This window comes from Malania oleifera, chromosome 5 (genome assembly GCF_029873635.1).
Source record: "Malania oleifera isolate guangnan ecotype guangnan chromosome 5, ASM2987363v1, whole genome shotgun sequence".
Lineage (NCBI taxonomy): Eukaryota > Viridiplantae > Streptophyta > Magnoliopsida > Santalales > Ximeniaceae > Malania > Malania oleifera.
Genome location: NC_080421.1, coordinates 37,921,844 through 37,942,772, shown reverse-complemented (window position 1 = coordinate 37,942,772; position 20,929 = coordinate 37,921,844). Strand labels below are relative to the sequence as shown.

At 34.8% G+C, this 20,929-nt stretch overlaps 1 protein-coding gene across 1 annotated transcript; it reads left to right on the top strand.

The window, feature by feature from the left end:
- Positions 1 to 12,363: 12,363 nt before the first annotated feature.
- On the top strand, positions 12,364 to 14,489 carry LOC131156166 (11S globulin seed storage protein 2-like). The gene is made up of 4 exons (XM_058109629.1): positions 12,364 to 12,765; positions 12,956 to 13,233; positions 13,345 to 13,779; positions 13,939 to 14,489. Exons 1-4 carry the CDS (start codon positions 12,468 to 12,470, stop codon positions 14,323 to 14,325), a joined length of 1,398 nt encoding a protein of 465 aa, XP_057965612.1. The 5' UTR covers positions 12,364 to 12,467; the 3' UTR covers positions 14,326 to 14,489.
- The last annotated feature ends 6,440 nt before the right edge of the window (positions 14,490 to 20,929 follow it).

Here is a 20,929-nt window from a genome sequence, read left to right as displayed (position 1 = left end):
TTTTGATAAATACTAAATTCTGGTATTGTAATTATGATTATGTAATTTTATGTTTTCCACTGCATAGGTGTGTTCCTCTGAGGTGCGATGAAGTCGAAGGCATTGGAGATTCGAATCCCTAACGTCCCGCGAGTCTCGACCAGGGTGCACACAAGAATGACCAAAGAGCAACTTGGTCAACAGCGACAATCTACCGTACAAGATCTTTTGCAAACCTTCCTAAATTGCAAAACAAAATTTGTACACCCTAGAGCCTGTAAATAATTGCTACGAATACAAGCTCTTGGTTCCTCTTTGGCCTCTCTTAGGTTAGTGACAAACTTAAGATTTCATTGAGAGCCAAGATAGATTAGGAGTAGCATAGTTTTCAGTTATTGTTTCGGTGTGTGCATGAAGTGTTCATCAGCCTGTGACAACCAGCGGCATTCGTATGCTATCCGTGTAGATTACACAATCACTCCATTTGTAATTATCAACATTAATGACAGACATTCTGAATAATAAAGGGATGATCTTTTTACTCTTGCTTTCATTTACATTCTTTCATTTACTGCTTTCTATTTACCTACTGTGTGTTTGATGAAGGATTGCAGATAAGGATAAGCACTTCTGCATATTAGTAAGAGGCAAATAAATGGCTACGGAACCGCAAAGGTGTTTTTTCATCGTTGAGACAAGGTATACTCCAGTTCCCGACCATGCTCTGGACGGTTGGTGCACCCTTGCTACCCTGTGCCCTCGATAGCCCCTTTCCCGCTTTGGCCCACATGGGTTAGTACTTCTATGGAAGTCTAGATAAACGTAGATAGAGGCATGGCATCCAGCGTCTGATTTGAACCATAGTATTTCTTTGTAGGAGTAGGGTAACTCATAAATTTACTTGCTTTCTAGTGGTATAAATTTGCTTAATTTTATTTACTAGCTTTTCAGTAGTTAGAAACAACCACCATTGCAAAATATCACCTTTTACTTCTTTTTCATAACAAGGCCATAATAAACTAACTTGGAAGTGGTTTACTAAGTGCGCTTCAAGTCCTTGTCGATCGATACCTAACTTACCCACTTTCTACAGAAATTGGGATAGTTAGGTTTACAAATATTATTTTTGGTAGTTAAGGACGCAAGCCTTGGTGAGCCTACCACATATAAAGTTGTTGTTGTTTTTTTCACTCAAGTGGCATCCATTCTTTTGTATCATCGGGATATGTTAAATTATCTAGGGTTAAGGCACAACTATTAGACGTTGATTCATCAGTAGCCATGCCAACTCAATCAGTGGTAAGGCATAGGAGGGTACTTAAAAACTATCCAGTGGACATTCAGGAGAAAGTATTACCAGCCGATCTTATGGTATTAGAAATGCAGGGGTTTGATGTGATATTGGGTATGGACCGGTTGGCATCTTATTCCGCCAGAATTGATTGCCATGAAAAAGAGGTGATTTTCAGACCCCCAGGTGAACAGTAATTTAGATTCATGGAATCACCTGTGTGCGCCTCGCCACAGTTAGTGTCGGTTATTCAGGTGAAGAGACTACTTCAAGGTGGTTGCCATGGGTATGTTGCTTATATAAAGGAGATGTCAAAGGAAGAATTGAAACAAGTTGATATTCCAGTAGTCAAAGAATTTCCAAACGTTTTTATAGAAGAGTTGCCTGGTTTACCACCAGATCGAGAGATAGAATTTTCTATGGATTTACTACCAGGGTCAGCACCAATATCTAAAGCACCTTATAGAATGACTTTAGCTGAACTGAAAGAATTGAAAGACCAGTTGCAAGAGTTTTTGGATAAAGGATTTATTAGGTCTAGTGTGTCGCCTTAGGGAGAGCCAATTTTATTTATGAAGAAGAAAGATGGGACTATAAGGATGGGCATTGATTATAGAGAGATAAATAAAGTGACAGTCAAGAATAAATATCCCCTTCCCAGAATTGATGATTTATTTGATCAGCTCCAGAGGACATAGGTCTACTACAAGATTAACTTTCGGTTGGGATATCACTAGGTGAAAGTTAAAGTAGAGGATGTTTTGAAGACAGCTTTCCGAATCAAGTATGGGCACTATATGTTCTTAGTAATGTCGTTTGAATTGACTAATGCACTAGCAGCGTTTATGGACCTAATGAATCAAGTGTTTCATCAGTACTTGGACCAATTTTTGGTCGTAATTATTGATGATATACTTGTCTACTCTAAGAGTTTTGAGGAGCACAAGGATCATTTGAGGCTAGTATTATAGGTATTAAGGGAAAAGAAGCTATACACCAAATTTAAGAAATGTGAATTCAGATTGACGCAGGTCACTTTTCTTAGGCATGTGATCTTTGGGGATGGCATATCCGTGGATCCAAGCAAGATAGAAGCGGTGGTGAATTGGGTGAGACCGGGAAATGCTCAGGAGATCCGAAGTTTCTTAGGTCTAGCGGGGTACTACCAGCGTTTTATGGATGATTTTTCCAGATTATCGGGTCCACGGACATGACTCACGAGGAAAAATCTGAGATTTGAATAGACTGACAAGTGTGAGCAGAGTTTCCAAGGGTTGAAGCAGCCGCTGGTCACCGCACTGGTATTATCTATTCCATCAGGAGATGATGGATATGTTATATACAGTGACGCATCCTAGAAGAGACTCGAGTGTGTGTTGATGCAGCATGAGAGGGTTATGCCTTACGCTTCTCGACAGCTTAAGGAGTATGAAAAGAACTACCTAGTACATGATTTAGAGTTAGTTGTAGTGGTATATGGTTTAAAGATTTGGAGGCATTATCTTTATAGTGGGAGATGTGATATCTTCACTGACCACAAAAGTTTGAAGTATTTCTTCACCTTGAAAGAATTGAATATGAGGTAGAGAAGATTGTTGGAGTTCATTAAAGATTATAATTGCACTATCAGCTACCACCCAGGGAAAACAAACGTGGTGACTAATGCTCTAAACTGAAGATCAGTGGGAGTAGCATTGTCAGAAATGGGGACTCAACATCCAATTTAGATAAATTTAGAGAGGCTTGGTGTGGATCTAGTAGAGGATGATCACCAGACATTTATTGCTAACCTAGTGTTACAGCATACCTTGGAGGAGAGGATTAAAGCTACTCAGAAGAATGATGCAAAATTAGTAGAGCTGATAGATAAAGTGCAAGACAAATAGGGGGAGGAGTTTGCTATTTCAGATGATAGAGCTTTGAGGTTCTGTACCAGGTTGTGCATACCTGCAGATGCTGAGATTAGAAGGACTATCCTAGAGGAGGAACATAGATCCCTTTACACAGTGCATCCTGGAAGCACTAAAATATATCTGGACCTTCGGGAGTCATTCTGGTGAAGCGGTATGAAGAGGGAGATAACTAAGTTCGTGGAGCAGTGTTTGAAGTGCCAACAGATAAAGGCTGAGCACTAGAGACTGGCAGGATAGTGGTAGTCACTCCACATCTATAAGTGGAAGTGGGATTATATATCCATGTATTTCGTTACAAGGTTGTTGTCAGTGTTGCATGGACATAATGTTATTTGGGCGGTCATTGATCAATTGATGAAGACCTTTCATTTTCTCCCTATTAAAATCAACTACTCTATGAACAGACTGACAGAATTATACATTAAAGAGAGAGTTTGACCCCATGGTGTTCCAGTATCCATAGTTTAAGATCGAGACCCACGATTTATATCGCGATTTTGGAGGAGCTTGCAGGAGGCTTTGGGGTCTCAGTTATCATTCAACATGACATTTCATCCTCAGGTTGATGAGTGGACAGAGAGGACTATCCAAATACTTAAAGATATGCTACGAACATGTGTGCTGGATTTTGGGGGTAATTGGACCCAGTATATGCAACTTGTTGAGTTTGCGTATAATAATAGCTACCAAGCCAGCATTGGGATGGCACCTTATGATGCATTATATGGTAGGAGGTGTTGTTCTCCACTATACTAGGATGAAATGGGTGAAAGGCAAATTTTGGGACCAGAGTAGGTGTAGCAAGCGTATGGTAAAGTCCAACTTATTAAAAACAGAATCAATGCAGCTTAGAGTCGGCAGAAAAACTACGCAAATACTCATCACCAGAAGTTGTAGTTTGGTGTGGGAGATCTGGTATTTTCAAGAGTAGCACCACTGAGAGGGGCTATGAGGTTTGGGAAGAAGGTTAAGCTGAACCCTAGGTCTATTGGCCCATTCGAGATACTTAAGAGAGTGGGTTCAGTTGCCTACAGGCTAGCTTTACCACCAACTTTATCTAGGATTCATGATGTATTTCATGTTTCCATACTGAGAAAATACATCTCAGATCCCTCCCATATGATCATTTATGAAGAGATAGAGTTTAGAGATACTTTAACACATGAGGAAACACCAGTGCAAATTCTAGATAGAAAAGAACAGGAGTTCTGCACCAAGAAAATTCCACTCATGAAAGTCTTGTGGAGGAATTATGCAGTAAAGGAAGCATCATGGGAGCTTGAGGAAGAAATAAGATTGAAGTACCATATTTGTTTCGTGGGAATCACTATTAGTCAGGAAAAGGAAAGTAATAGTTCAAATAAAGTCAGTATTATTTAATAAAATTAGTATCGTTTATACAGTACAGGATAATCAATGTATACGCTGTATTTTAGACTTTAGGATAGGTAGTGTTTTTGGTTTTGGGAGGATTTTCTTTTATAAGTATACTTGTAATCTCTTAGGTTCGTAATTGCAATCACGGTATTCATCTACCATAAGTAAGGGTAATTAATAAAACAAGTAGAAAATTTATCCTCAAGTGGATGGTGTGTAGCATAGTCAGCAAATTTCAAGTTCGAAATTTTTAAAGGAGGGGAGAATGTAGAGAACAAAAAAATATAATAATTAAAATAAATAAAGAAAAGAGGAAGAAGGTTTGGGAGCCGCCTAAACCATCGACAGTTTCGTGGGGAGGTAGCAAAAAACCGTCGGCAGTTTTCTTTTTACCATAGCAGGGTAACAAGGTAAACGGTAATTTTGGACCAATTAAATAGAAAATCGGCAACGATTTTTGGAGAGTAATAGAAAACCGTCGACGATTTTCCCGGCAGTGTGAATAATAAGAAGAGCTTGCGAGCTTCATTCTTCATTTAAAAAAAATCACTCTCTCTCTTACCCTCTCTCAAACCCAATAGCCCTACCCCCTCTTTCCTTCGATTCTTGCTCCATTAAACCCCGTTTTCATGACAGGAACCACCACGAGGTTCATGAGGAAGTTCTCTACAACTTCACCGGAGCAGATTTTTAATTTGGGGTTTTGGGGCACCACTCCAAAACCAGGGTAAGTGAGGTGATTTAGAGTTTTATTGTTAATTTGGAGTATATAAAGCCTAGAAAAATGTTGAATGATAAATATATTGGGGGTTGAGATGATTAAATTTGGAAAATATGAATTTCAGGGTTTTGAGCTTTGAATGTCATGGGACGTGAATTTAGGGTTTCAATAGGCATATGAAGAAATAGGTATGGGAAATATGTTATGCCAATAATTTTAAGAATTTTTACTAGTAAAATAGTCGTATTTTTGGGATATAATTTCTGAATGATTTAAGGTATGAAATTAGGTATTTTCAGAAAAACTTTATAGATTATAAACTTATTTTAATTATTAAAAAAATACAGATTACAGCACATAGGTTTTATTTATTTAATTGTGTCGCATGAGAAAATAACAGCTTAGTACATAATTTACACAATCTTCACAGTATCATGATTTACAGCATATATATACAGAAAGATGTGTTGCAGAATTTACAGAATTATTATTTATAGTACACACACAGAAAGATGTTCTACAACATTTACTAAATACCATGATATACAAATTACAAAACCATACCATTCAGATATTACCGTTTATTCAGGTACTACATGTTGATTTTTTGAGTCTGATCCCTATTTTGATTATGACAAAGCATTTGTACCTTATGTGTGTATTTAGTTTGTGAACAAGTTCATATTTTAGCACACACATAAGGTTTAAAGGAAATGGAGGCCATGACGAATCTTAATGCACATATACCTAGCATACTCCATGAAGAGAAGAGCAAAAGATCAAGAAGAAGACATTTAAATTTTATTGTATTGCATTTAATTTTTAATTTGGTATGTAATAATTGTATGACATTCATGATGTGGATGTAAGCTTAAAATGACCATAGACTGACCCTAGGGACCACCACTTTACATAAAAACTCTTTCTTAATTAATTAATTGGTTAGGGTCAAAGATTAGTGCTAAAAAAAGTTTACAAAGACTTCGGTCGACCTTTGGTTGACTGACGCCAGATTTTTTGGCTTAATTCAAAAGCTTCGACCGTAGGAAACAGACAAGGACCATAGCTGACCTTAGGAGAAAAATTGGATTTTCACTTCCCTCGGTCAACTGACCATTGCAAGGTCATTTGACCTCGGTCAACCGAACTGAGAAATTTGACCAAAGTCAAAGCTTCGGTCCATCGAACCCTAAGCAGTACAAAAGCCTCGGTCGACCAAACTAACCAGAAGTCAACATGTTGACTTTGCTCGGTCGACTGTTTTGAAATGAACGTATCTTTCACAGGACTTTGCTCGGTTGAACGTTTTGAAATGAACGTATCTTTCACGGTTGACTGAACTCACATGCATCTAACCCCCAACAACTTGGTCAACCGAACTCATAGTTTAAAGTGGCCACAGTCGACCGAACGTCATGAGTAGTCAACCAAACCTCAGCCATGGTTGACCGAACCTCAAAGGGTTCAAAATCGCCCTTAGACGGTCGACCAAACCTAAAGTTCAAAATTGCCATGGTCAACCGAACATAGTAATATGGTCGATCGAACCTATAATACGGTCAACCGAACCTCTCGGGTTGGTCATATTTTTACCACAATTAAACAAGTTTATTTTTCATTAAACATGATTAAATATATTTAAAAATACCTCGTGTGTCTCCAACGATCATATTTTCACCCAACTCTATATATACCCCTTCATAAGTCATAATTAGAGAGATGATTAGTTATAAAATCCTCTCAAATTTTCATATCATATTTTCATCTTTCTAAGCTTATTTTTCATCCTCTTTTTGTTATTACTTTATAAATTATTTTCAAGAGAGTGTTTTATTTATCTTGGGCATTTGTTTTACAAAACAAAAATCTATTTACTCTCATATTGCATTTATCTTTCATATCCTATTTTGAGAGTATTATTCAAGTTTCTCCCACATAATTCATTTGATAAATATTCTTGGGAGTTAACATTATTTGCTTGTGAATCTTGCACATCCATTGCAAGATTCAAAGGCTCATTTCCTTGTGCTTGCAAAAATATTTTTGAGCCATAACCCTAAATTCTCTAACACTTTATTTAGAGAAATATTTTTGGAGAAATTTCTTATTTGGGCATTAAATCTTTGCGCACTCATCATACACATATTTATTCAAGATTATTTTGTGTGAAAACCACATTCTCACATTGAGCTTATTTGCATATCATACGTGAGTGTATTTGTGCTTATTGTTGTATATATCTACTTGTAGTAGAAGCCTTGTACACAAAAATTATTTGATTATCTATCGTATTCCCGACGGGTTGTCGAAAGAGAGAGACTAGCCCTGTGAATAGTCCCAAACTGGTTCAGACTCGGTTAAGAAAACTAGATGCACTAACTTGTAAGGTGTTGTATTTGGTATTGTTTCACCTGCAAGTGAACAATTAGTGGAATCCTCAGGCTTACGAGCTAAGGCGGGGACGTAGGCAGTATTAACTGAACCTCAATAACATATCTAGTATAACTCTTATTTTTTCGCACTTTCAATTTCAACACATGTATGTTTTATGTTTGACTTATTATATGCAGTACATGTGTTTGAGTGTTTGAATATTTGATTGGGTTTATAATTATATAGAAAGACCCTAGGCTTGTGTAATACTGTTTGCGGAATTTGAATTGACATAGGAGAAAAGTTTTAAATACCCAATTCATCCCCCCCGCCCCCCTTAGGAATACACCAATTCCAACATTACAGTTTATTCAGACATTACAATTTATTCAGATATTACAATTTATTCAGAACAGTTATTACAGTGTTATGGTTAATTAAATTGAAACAGAATCATGGTAAATAGTAAAATACATATATACAATAGTATTATATAGTATCAGACCCTGATGGACCATATCAAATTTCATAACATGGTACCGTAACTATTTTAGTTCAGAGTGCAACCACATATCTTAGATAGTGTGTGGATTTTATGAGTAATCGATCGTGCCTTGCGAGAGATTGCAGGCTCCTCGATAGTCCAGGTTAAGGCGGTTGATCTGACAACAGAGGTTTCAGTTAACTTATCCTGCTAGGCCAACTAATGTTAATTCCTACCTACGAGCCACACAACCCTATCATGAGGGGTCAAATTATGACTTACAGTTATCCATCCAGGGAAGTTTTTATAGTTATGTATATGAATATATAGATTTACAGAAAACAACAGATATACCTATAGTTACTAAAAGTATAATTAAATAGAAAGTTCAGAAACAGTTGTATTTTAAGTCACATAAGTGTGAGTTATATTGTATTGTATTTTACATTTTATCTCAGTTTCAGTTAATTAAAAGTATATTGTTCATGAAAACTTAGTTGTCACACACTAGTAATAACATATTTCGTCTTACAAAGAGTTGTCTCATTCCAGTATCTTAACACATTTCAGGTTTTCCAACTAGACAAGCAGATCAGGCTCGAAGATAGAGAGAATATTTGTACTGCCCTGTGTGAAGGGTAAGTGTTTTCAGGGAGATGTAATTTTGAGTAGATCTTAGGAGGTTTGGTGGATGCTGTTGTGGAGATATGTATATATGTTGGGTAAATACTGAATTCTGGTATTGTAATTATGGTTATGTAATTTTATGTTTTCCGCTGCATAGGTGTGTTGTCTTATGAACAAGGACTTCTCGATGCCCACTTTGGGATCGAGATGTTATAGTTGATTTTATTAGGGGTATGAGAGTAATATAGTGTTACAGTCAGTGTTTCAAAAAAAATTATATATGGCTTGAATTTTTGGGTCGTTACAAAAGATGTCGCTCTAATGATATTTACTGCCATGACTCATGGTAATGGGCTTCTTAATTATGATATTATGGTCATCTCATTGAAAGTATAAATAAGTTAATATTTTGTACACATTATGGTTATTTGTTAATCCATATTAATGCCATCCATATGGGTCAAGTGGGAGAATATAGGATTTATATCCCAAAGGATATGTCACACATGAATGACATGGGTCCCACATGAAGGGTATATGTCTCATATGATAAGGGCAATGACATATAATAGGTTAAATGAATGGATATATATATATATATGGATTAACTTAAAAGTAATTAGTTTATGAATTAATGAGATCTTTATGGCTGGAAGTTTGAAGGGTATTCCTATATTTTTTATATATATATATATATATATATATATATATATATATATATATATATATTATTATGGGCAGTAGCTATAAGGGCATGTTGTGCATCAAGTTAACCTAAGGAAATGAGAGTTAAGGAAATGTAAGAAAAGCTAAAATTATAAGCTCTAGGGTTAGCTACGTGGTGATGTTAGCCGCAAAGAAAAGATAGGAAGAAAGGAATTGTCCTCTCTCAACCTTTACTTTTCTAATCATCAAGAGATCTCATAAATCTAATAAAGGAAGAAAGAGAAGGAGGGAAAGTAGGAGAAACGATTTCTTCGGATTTTTTGTGTGTTCTTCTCGATAGATTTGATATGACCGATTCCGGTATGTAAAGTTTATAACTTATAATTTATTTATTTTCTACATAAAAGTTATTGATGTGAAGTTCATGATAATTGAAGATTTTTTACTAGAGTATATTTATGAAAATTTCCTGGAACACGAATAGAGTAACAAGACGTTACAAAACCAAACCAGAGAAAGAGGATATGAACTCTTTCCAGCAAGGTAATGAGCTACTTCATAGGAGCTGAGCACTGGAACACTTCTGACCTATTTTATCCAGGTGCCCATCTAAATTTTTGAAAATTCTCCTGTTTCTCTTTTTCCAAATTCCCAAACATTTGTGACCGGAATAGACCATTTCACCCATGTTATTGGCGATCGATATTTAACAGAGTTTGACTCATCACTAATAATTAATAGCGATTAACTTGATTATGATCAAGTATTTTTTATTCAATCGTCTCAAACCATGCAATTGGATTTCCAAAGTTGTTTTTTTTTTCTTTCTTTCTTTTTTTCTTTTTTCTTTTAATGATCTGGGGTGTCTCCAATGGCCATCTCCCAACCGCCACTGAGCGAAGCAGAGAGAGAACGGCATTGACATTAGCCATGGAAGGAGATGGTGAGCGCGCGGAAGCAGAGAAATTTAAGGAGGCTACATAATACATAAGAGTGTGGAGGACGTGGGCTAGCTAGCTGCAGCGTGAGAAGTGGCAGGCGGTGTGGCAGTATAGATGGGTTGTCTGATTTGCACCATTGCATGGGCAGCAGCGTGTTGTCTTCATGTGTCAAGCTGTTAAGTGGCGTTAGCTGCTGCATGCCACCTAGCAAAGGAAGGGTACAAGCAGCTAAGCATGTGTTAACTAGTGATGCCATCTTCAACTCTACCCACAAACATTACATTATATGTTTGCTCCACCATGCATCAGCTCGCTAACTCTTTCGATCGATCTTATCATCTGAAAAAGCAACCTCATTATGTGTTAGATAGCCATCCACCGTGACATATACCTTCTGCGTAGAGTCGGTTCTGTCGTCCTGATCTTTCAGAATTATCTATTTTCTTTTTCTCTTAATGATCAACTCACAGTTTAATATTCAGTGACAAAATATTAGGTACATCGTGTGTATATATTGGATTCAAAATAATTTTGCCATATCTACAAAAAATAATGTATTTAGATAAAATACATACATATGGCAAAATGATATTAGATCCATGTATACATCCCATGTATTGCGTAATTTTTCATATCTAGTGACCAAATTTAGTGACGGGTCCCCTAATGAAATTTTAAAAATAAAGATAGGTTTTACGTAAAGTAGAGAAATGCCCTAATTAAAAATACTTATTTTTCTCATTCTCAAAAGCAATAGATATGAAAGATTAGGACTTTATGGTAAATATTGTTATATAAAAAAATTATTATTCGTGTCAAATGAGCGTGTACGAATTTTTAAATAACATATATTTGCAAATTTATCATTTATATATGTTTTTCCACCAAGAACATTTTTTTGGTTCCACAACTGTCCCTATTGATTATATAGAAATATTTTAGTAATATGTTTGTAAAAATTTTATGTATGGTTTTTTCACTGAGAAAAATTTTTGGGTCCACCTCTGTCCCTATTGATTATATAGAAATATTTTAGTAATATGTTTGTAAAATTTTATACATGTCCATTTTATAATTTTTACGCAAACTTTTGTATTGTTAGAACTATTATCAATTCATAATTTGATTATATGTACATCAAATAGATTTTGAGAACTCAAATTTAATGGCTATCAAGTTGAGGAAATGTTTACATAGCAACTATAACAATATGTTTTGCAGAAAATGGCAGGAAATTTTACAAAGTAGTGAAGTCTTTACATAATATTGAATCAATAATATAAACAATACATGAAATGTTTGATTTTGTGAGTTTGCCACGTGGTCTTAGGCATAACATTACTGATAAATGTTTCATGTGTAATTGCGCAAACAATTATAATGTCAATAAATTACATGCTTATTATTAAAACTACTATGAAAGTTGTGAATGAGATAATAAAGTACTCATCTTAATAATTTAAAATAAATTCATTCAAATAATTAGCATAATTTTCATATTAGTTTTAAAATTTTAATATAACCACCATATCATTCAATAAAGTCTAATATAATGATACCATAGTGATCTGCAGACTTATTGTCTCATTCATTTTTTTTTTGTATTTAATTTGGAGACAGTCTAATATTCCTATGTGATCTTTGATTCAATAATTGAAGTTGCCACTATAGAGAAGATGGTTAATTTTTAATTGATCAGATATATTAATTATGACACATAATAAATTATGTTGGTTGACTTTTCTTTGAGATAATTAATTAAGATGCCATAAAATGCATTATAGCTAGAAGAAGCCATCACACACGCGTGCGCGCGCGCGCACACACACACACACGTATAGATATAAGACAATGACACATGAGCTGTAGCCTTGGCAAGGTGGGGCGAGGTGGCAGCCAACACAAGTTAACAGCTTGACATTAAGACAATGTTGCTGCCTGCATGTCCATGCAAATAAGACGGCCTGTATTGCCACACGGCCCCCGCATCTCCCACTACACCCCAAATCCTCAACACTATATATTTCATCACTATCACTCTTCACCAATTCAGTTCCTTCCTTCTCTGCTTCCTTTGATCTCATCATCTCCCTCCATGGCTACCAGGATACTCCTACCAATATTCCTCCTCTCCCTGCTTCTGTCCATGGCAGTTGGGATGCAACCATCGGAAACTAGCCAGAGCAAAACCGGGCAACCCCAGCTCAAGGAGCTCAAAGTGAGCAAACCGTCCCGCAAAATCAAGTCAGAGGGCGGTTTGACCGAGCTCTTTAATCCGAATGAAAACCAGTTCCAGTTTGTCGGAGCTGTGGTTTTGAAGAACACTTTGAAACCCAAGACCCTCTCTTTGCCCAACTTCCATCCTGCACCTCGCCTCGTATACATCGAAAGAGGTGTGTTTGTCTGCACGCACATATCTGCACTTTCATAAAATTAGATACACACACACACACACACAGATGGCTATATGAACCAATATATATTTGCAGTTTTATTTTTTTTTCATTCTTTCCTTCTATTTATATATCTTTCTAACTAATGGAATACTCAAATAGAAGTTAACAAGACAATAAAATATTGCAGGTAGAGGCTTGCTAGGTATAACTTATCCAGGATGTCCAGAAACATACCACTCTGAGACGAGCATTGGTGGCCGAGAGGGTAATGAGAAGAAAGAAAAGGAAAGTGGTAGCATAAAAAGAGACCAACACCAAAAGGTGCACCGGGTTAAGCAGGGAGACATCGTACTCCTCCAATCTGGCGTAACCCACTTCTGCCTAAATGACGGTGATGAGGATCTAGTCGCTGTCTCCTTCAATGACCTCAACAACGAGAATAACCAACTTGGCCGCAGATTTAGAGTAACAACTTTTTTCATCCCTTAAATGTTCTCATTTTATTAATTCCTTTCACTAGTTAATTATATCAACATCATCTGAGATCATTAATTTCTTCATTAACCTTATGACTAGGCATTTTACCTTGCTGGTGGGGTACCCAAGGGGCAACAGGAGAGTGAAGAAGACCATGAGCCCTTCCAAAATATATTCCGTGAATTGAATGCAGAGTTGTTGGCTGAGGTCTATGACACTTCGGTGGAAATTATAAAGCAAATGCAGGATGAGGAGAACGATCGAGGTCTTATTGTTAAAGTTCAAGAAGGGATAAAAGTGATTAGTCCAAGTGAACAAGAGGAAGATGAAGAGGGAAAAGAAGATATAGTTCCGAAAAAACAAAATGGCTTGGAAGAAGCTTCTTGCACTGCGAAAATTAACCAAAACATTGATAAACCAAAGGATGCATACATTTATGCTAAGAAAGCTGGAAGACTCAATGTTGTAAATGAGCACACTCTCCCCCTCCTTCGACTTGCAGACATGAGTGCTGAGAAACTCAACCTTCTTCCGGTAATATGTCAACGTCTTGAATAGTTTGATTTATCTAGTTTGACAAAAAATCTTATAAAGTTTACATAAATTTAAGTTAAAAATTTATTGATATTTATATTAATCATATATTGTGAACTATTAATTAATTCTTGAATTTTGGATTTTTGCATTTTGAAGAACGCATTGTTAGCGCCGCACTACACAATTAATAGTCACACCATTGGCTACGTGACCGAAGGCGAGGCCCATATCCAAATTGTAGATTACAATGGGCAAATTGCACTAAATGAAACACTACGCCAAGGAGAAGTGTTTGTCATCCCTCAATTGTTTGTCTCTATATTAAAGGCTGGAAAACGTGGCTTTGAAGGTGTGTTCTTTAAAACGAGTAGTCGACCGATGGTGAGCTCTCTAGCTGGTTATGGTTCAATTTTAAGGGGCTTGCCGCTTCAAGTGATCACCAACTCATACCAAATCTCCCCTAATGATGCCCAAGAGGTGAAACAAAATAGGAAATATGAACACTTACTATTGTCTCCTAGTCCTAGGCGTTCCTCCTCTTAAATAAGATCATGCTCAAGTTGTTCCGTTTCTAAAGCTACCACCATGCTCTCCTATAAAGGCCCGACTTATGCTTTAACCTTATTGTTAATAGGAAGGTGAACTTTTGTTTGTATGTATGAGCAAGGCCTTTATCTAATAAATAAAATGTCTTTTTTTAGTTTAAAGTTTATTTATGGGTGCATGCTTACATGTTCCATGTATTTTCCTTTATAAGATAAAATTTAGGTTAATTAAAATAACCCAGATAAGTAGTCAACAAATTAGTTCAAGGCAAAATGAAACTGTGGATAAACTAACCAAGCAAAGAAAAAAGATTGGCCTAGTTTGAAGTAGAATGAGCATCTGCATATGAAAATTCTATTGGCCTAGTTTGAAGTAGAATGAGCATCTACATATGAAAATTCTAGTTCAATGCAAGTTGTCATAAGCACACATTGCGAGCATAATAAATTTGATTATTATGATAGCTATGAAATCAATGACGGTTTAATGCTTGTTTCAATTTTTCATGTGAAATAATTGAAACAACCAACAAATTCGACTAAGTATCTTTTGAAAAATAGGAGCAACACATGCATGGCCTCTACCGATAGCAAATGTTCTTGTATTGGAGTGTGTGCAAAAGACTTAAATCACTCTTGTTTATAGCATTCCTTGGATAAAATACTATTAATCTTATTTTTGCATTGGTAGATCTTCTAATGGGGCTATGACCAAAAACAAATCATACCAAAAAAATGGTATAAATAAAAATGAAATAAAAATGTCAAGGGAGCAGGTCAAATAAAGTAGGGTGTCTATGGAATGCATTGTTCACTAAACTATAGAAAATAGTATAAGCATGGATCAAATTGAATGGCATTGCCAAAAACTCATAGGAGTCAAATCCGGTCAATTTTGCAAAGTAACATGCTTTGGACAACTGATTGAACAACTCTATATTTGAAATAGGGTACCTTTTATGGTAACTTTTTTTGATTCCTCATAGTCGATGCACAGCCATAATGAACCATCATGTTCTTTCTAAAATTACATCCAAAAGGATTTGGACAAGAGATCGAACAAATTTATATTCAAAAAAGGGAATCTTTTTTATGGTAATTTTGTTGTGTTCCTCATAGTGTATACACGACCATAATGAACCATCATGTTCCTTCTAAAACAATATCCAAACACCATAAAATGTTATTTAAGGTTGCACAAGGGAAACATCAAGCAATTCAAACAATTACTTCCTTAGCTTAACCAACTATGAAAATCCCATCCTATAAGGGTCATGTGCTAGGGTTCAAACAAACTTTATAATGTCATGGGTCAAACATTTTACACCTTGTGAAACGCCATGTGTGACTAGCTACAACACTCTTGCTTAACTAGTAAACCGATCGAAAATATACCAAAATTTACCACAAGAATACATTGACAACCATCATATTAACACAAAGTAAGTGGAAGCAATAATAAATTATGTAAGCAAATGAGAATCACATGGTAAATTGTAAAGCAATGCAATTCATTATTAACACCTTTGCATGACATGTGTGTGTAGCAAACAAAACAAATAGGTTAGTACTTTTTACAAATTCTAATGAGTTATATAATGATTGATAAACACTCACCCTCCCTTGACGAATTTTATATGCTATTCTAGCTTTGGTACAAGGAAACATTAAACTAACTGAGGATTCATACTCTAATTCTACTCTAATGCATTAATGTGCTCAATGAATAAAACATATACCTATTATTCACATAATAATTACCTATCTTATGTACACAAGACAATAGGTAGCAAGCAAGCATAGTGCTTTACAGAAACTCAACTTGCAACACCTAAGAATGTGCAAACATCCTAGGTGCATTTTAATAATGATTAAGAAAGACTAGTTTGACCATGGATGTAGATATACGTATTTTTTTTGCAAATGTTAGTATTATTATGTATGTGTGTGCATGTGTGTGCGTGTGTGTGTGTGTGTGGTACTTAGTATATGTGTATATATGCTAACATATATATATGTATGTGGTACATGTATGTGTGTATACATGTAAGTATGTTAATATATAAATATGTATATAAATAGAAGTGTAAGTATATATATAAATGTGCGTGGTATATATATGTATGTATGCATGTATATATATTGATATATGTATATGTATATATTGATATATGCTTAGGCTTGGTAAGGTGTTATGGGAAGGAATAGTTTGTTTACAAATAGTAGTCAATTTTCTAGAATTATCAATGGTTTGTATAAATTGGAGAAGATGGGTATGACTTATATTAGGTATGTTTAACTGATTTCCTATTGGTATTGGTTTATGCTTATACAAGGTTTTTTTTTTTTTTCTTTTGTTTGTTTTGTTGCATGGGGTGTTTTATTGGTTTGTAGGTCCTTGTTTTGTTTTATTTGGACTTGTAGCCCTATTTTGGCTGGATGTTGATGTTGTTTTTTGGGAGGCCTATAAAGTTTTTTTTTTTTTTTTTTTTTCTATTGTAATCTCTCATTGCTTGTTTTATAACTACAGTATTCCTCCACCAAAAGTGAGCATTTATTAATAAATAAATGGAGGTGCCGACATTCTTAAAAAACAAGTATGTATATATAAGTGTATATGCATGTCTATATATGCGTATATATGTGTACATGTGTATTAACTTGTGTTATAATATGTGTTTTGAAAACTAAGGTGTAGTCCCAAGAGGGGGAGTGAATCGGGTTTTAAAAATCTCTTTAAGAATCTTTTTATAAATTCTTTTTGAACCGTTTTATATTAAACAATCACAAATGTAATGTTTAAGTTTTAATCACTTAGTCCAGTTGAAAATTGAATTCAAATTTTAAGCCTCTATGAATGAGTATGTCAATTTGATTTTGCAGTAATTTCAATCAATGCCCAACCAATGAATTCACAATGTAATATATACTTTCAGCTTTTGAATATTTCAATCCATTCAACAAGATAATCAAAACAATATTCTCACTATAAAATGAATTCAGTAAAGCTTCCAAGATTCAGTGATTGAATAACTCAAAGTAGAGTTTGATAAAAACCCTGTATTATAAGATTTAATGAAGCACAATTGAAATTTCTAACACTCTTCCAAAACTCAGAATTTAAATAAACTTTCAATTAATGAGTCTTGGGAGTTAATCAATCAACGTACTCCCTTATGGTTTCCGTAATAAGTATTGATCAACCAACGTACTTCCGTTTGGTTTCCGCAATCCCAAAGTCAAATTAATTTTAGGTTTATTTAATATCCAATCCACAAAATTTATAGATTTGAAATAAACAACCACACAATTATATTTGTGTCGAAAATTAAATAGAGTTTAGAGAAAGTGAGTGAGACCGAGTTTTTACGAGATTCGGCTATACCCGTCTATGTCCTCGCCTTAGGCAACACCACCTAAGGATTCCACTATAACACTCCTTTAAAGGTAGAAGCTACCTTACAATCCCTCCTTTAATATGCTAGAGTACACCTCTCAAAACAATACCCCATGCTTGGTACAACGATTCATCAACCCTTAACTGTCAAGAAAATAAGAAAACAAGAACAATTACTTGTGTACAAGAATTACCCTCAAATAGAGTAGATTAGTACAAAATATAGCACAACTAATTGATACTTCAATGTAAATATCAATAAAGAATAGACTTGAAGCTCAAAGAGCATATCGCTGGGACTCTTTCTTTGATTGATTCAAAACTCAAAAGTTTTGCTCAGAGATCGGTGAACAATAACTCAGTAATTCTCAGAATATCTCAGCAAGTAGATGTGTGCAAGAAGACTTTGAGAGAGTATGAGCAATATAGGCTTGAAATCAGATTTTCAATTTGTCGCGATGTCTCGGGAGCGCGTGTGCCCGGGCGGCGAAATTAAAATCATTTTGATATTTTCAAGAAAAATGGGAATATCGGAGTCGCCACTAACCTTTAGTGCGGTTAGAACACATGATTACTACCCTGTTAGGGGTAGAATCGGTCTACATTACCAGAGTTGGGGCCGGGAGTTCGGTTACGCGAGGAAAAGGTACGAGCACCCCCTACGCGCCTGTTCTTACGAATGGTACCTAATTAATTTGAAATTATCCCTAAGTTAATCTAATAATTCTTTAAATTACTCCTTTTTATAAATTTATAAATAAATGTAAAAAAATAAATAAATAAAATAATAAATAAATAAAGATAATATATACATATATATTCCCTCAGAGCTTAGGGTACGTGATGCCCGAAGGCTCATACCCCCGCAATAAAATCGTAGGGATAAAATCGAAAATAATTTACAAAATACACTCCCAAATTTTGAAGATTTTCTAGGGTTTTTTTTTCTAAGTATTAAAATACTGGTTGGAAGGTTTTGATATATGATAATAGGATAATCAGCAACTACTTAAAATATTACAAATGTCAAAATAAGTAATAAAATATCATATATATTACAATACTAAAGAGTCTATCCAAAAAGTAATACCTTATATATTGAGAATACTAAAACTATCTTAATAGGTAATGCTAAACATCCTACAGATATTATATTAAGTTATATTCTATATGTTAAAATACTTAAAAAAAAAAACCCTAATACGTGATACTAAATATAATAATAATACCATATAATTCATAATAATAACAATAAACATATAATATGAACTTAAATACTGAAATACCATATGAACTAATAATAATACTACAATGCCATCATAATAAACTAATACTTGTAGACTAAAATATAAATACCACCATAAGAGTAATGTAAACATAATGATAAAGATAAACCTAATAAACTATGCCTAAAGATAAAAATAATAATATATGAACATAGTAATAACTATAAATACCACAATATATATAAGATGAACATAGGAATGATATGAACATGACAACGAACAAAATATCCAAAACATCACACAATAATGAAAATTGCACCATAAGTAAAAAGTAATGATAATAACTCTCCAAGCGGTACACCAATATCCTATAAACACCACTACACAAATAAGGAAATAACTAATAAAGGAAATAAACCAAGTTTAGAATTAAAACATGGGAACTAATGAAAGGTTAAGAAATAATGAATATATTACATTCTAAAATGTGCATAATCACAAAAATTAGCATACGATCCTAAGAAGAATGAACTTAAATCCTGCAAAAAAAAGACATAAATATCATATTATCACATTAAAAGACAACAATATTCATTACTTAACATGCATTAATATAAACAATAAAAATTCGAACCTAAATGAATACTATGATGAAAACGAACCCTGCAAAACATAATAAATAAATCAACGTCAACTATATATATGAAACCTGAATTAAAATTTCTGCCACAGTTAGAAAAATCCTTCAAAAAGTCAATTAATGTTAGATATACACATATATAAAATACCAATTAAATGTAAAAAAAAATAAAAAAAAATTAATCTTTATATGACAAAACCCCAAACAACTCCAAAAAGGATATATACACGGGCATGTGTGTGACTGTGAGTGCGTGTTCTGTGTGTGTGTGTTCTGTGCGTGTGTGTGTACAGGAGATGGCAGCGGGTACTTACAGAGGAGGGGGGTACAGCTGGGACTTGAGATGGTGATGGCCGGAAATCTGGAGCAGAGAGGACTGGGTGGTTCGGGTTGCTGTGTAGCAGAGGGTTCTGTGACTGCAGGAGGGGAGCTAAGGTGCTGCCGGAGATCGAGCTGGTGGAGACGCTGCCGTGGGTTGATGTTCAGGCCGCGGTGGATGTGGGCTGCGGCCAATGGAGAGGGATGAGGGAGGTTAGGTGAGTGGTCTGCTGGGGAGAGATCGTGAGGCTCTGCCGGAGCGTGGCTGAGGTCGGTTGGTGTGGTGGTTGCTCACGGCAGTGGAGTGTTGCAGAGAGTGGCCGAGAGGCCTGCTGGGGACTGCTGTGCTAGTGGGGTTCTGGCCGTGTGAGTTCCCTGCTACTTGTGCGTGAAGGAGATGAAGATAATTGAGGGAACCAGGCTGTGTGTCTCCCTCCCGGAGTGTGTGCAGCGCGCCAAGGAGACTTGCCGGAGAGAGCGAGAGACAGAGAGAGAGACAGTGAGGTTTTTTTTTTTGGTTTGTTTTTCTTTTTGGCCTCCCCCCACGTCCATATGAGTTCTCAAGCCTTTTTAAAGGCTCTCCCCAAAACCCTAGTGTAGACTTTCCTTTTTGTGTTTTTTTTGTTTTTATTTTTTATAATAATAATAATAATAGTTATAGTAATAATAATACTAGTAGGATAATAATAATAATAATAATAATAATAATAATAATAATAATAATAATAATAATAAGAATAATAAAAATAATAAAAAAAAAATAATAGTAATACTAATAATAATAATAATAATAATAATAATAATAATAATAATCGTAATAATAATATATCAAAAACAATAAAATAAATGGAAAATAAAATTTAAAATAAAAGTACTAGTAAGGATAATAATAATAATAATAATAATAATAATAATAATAATAATAATAATAATAATAATAAATATACTAATAATATAGGAAAATAATAAAAAATAATAATAATAAAGTATCAATTTTGAAGAAAATAATAATAATAATAAT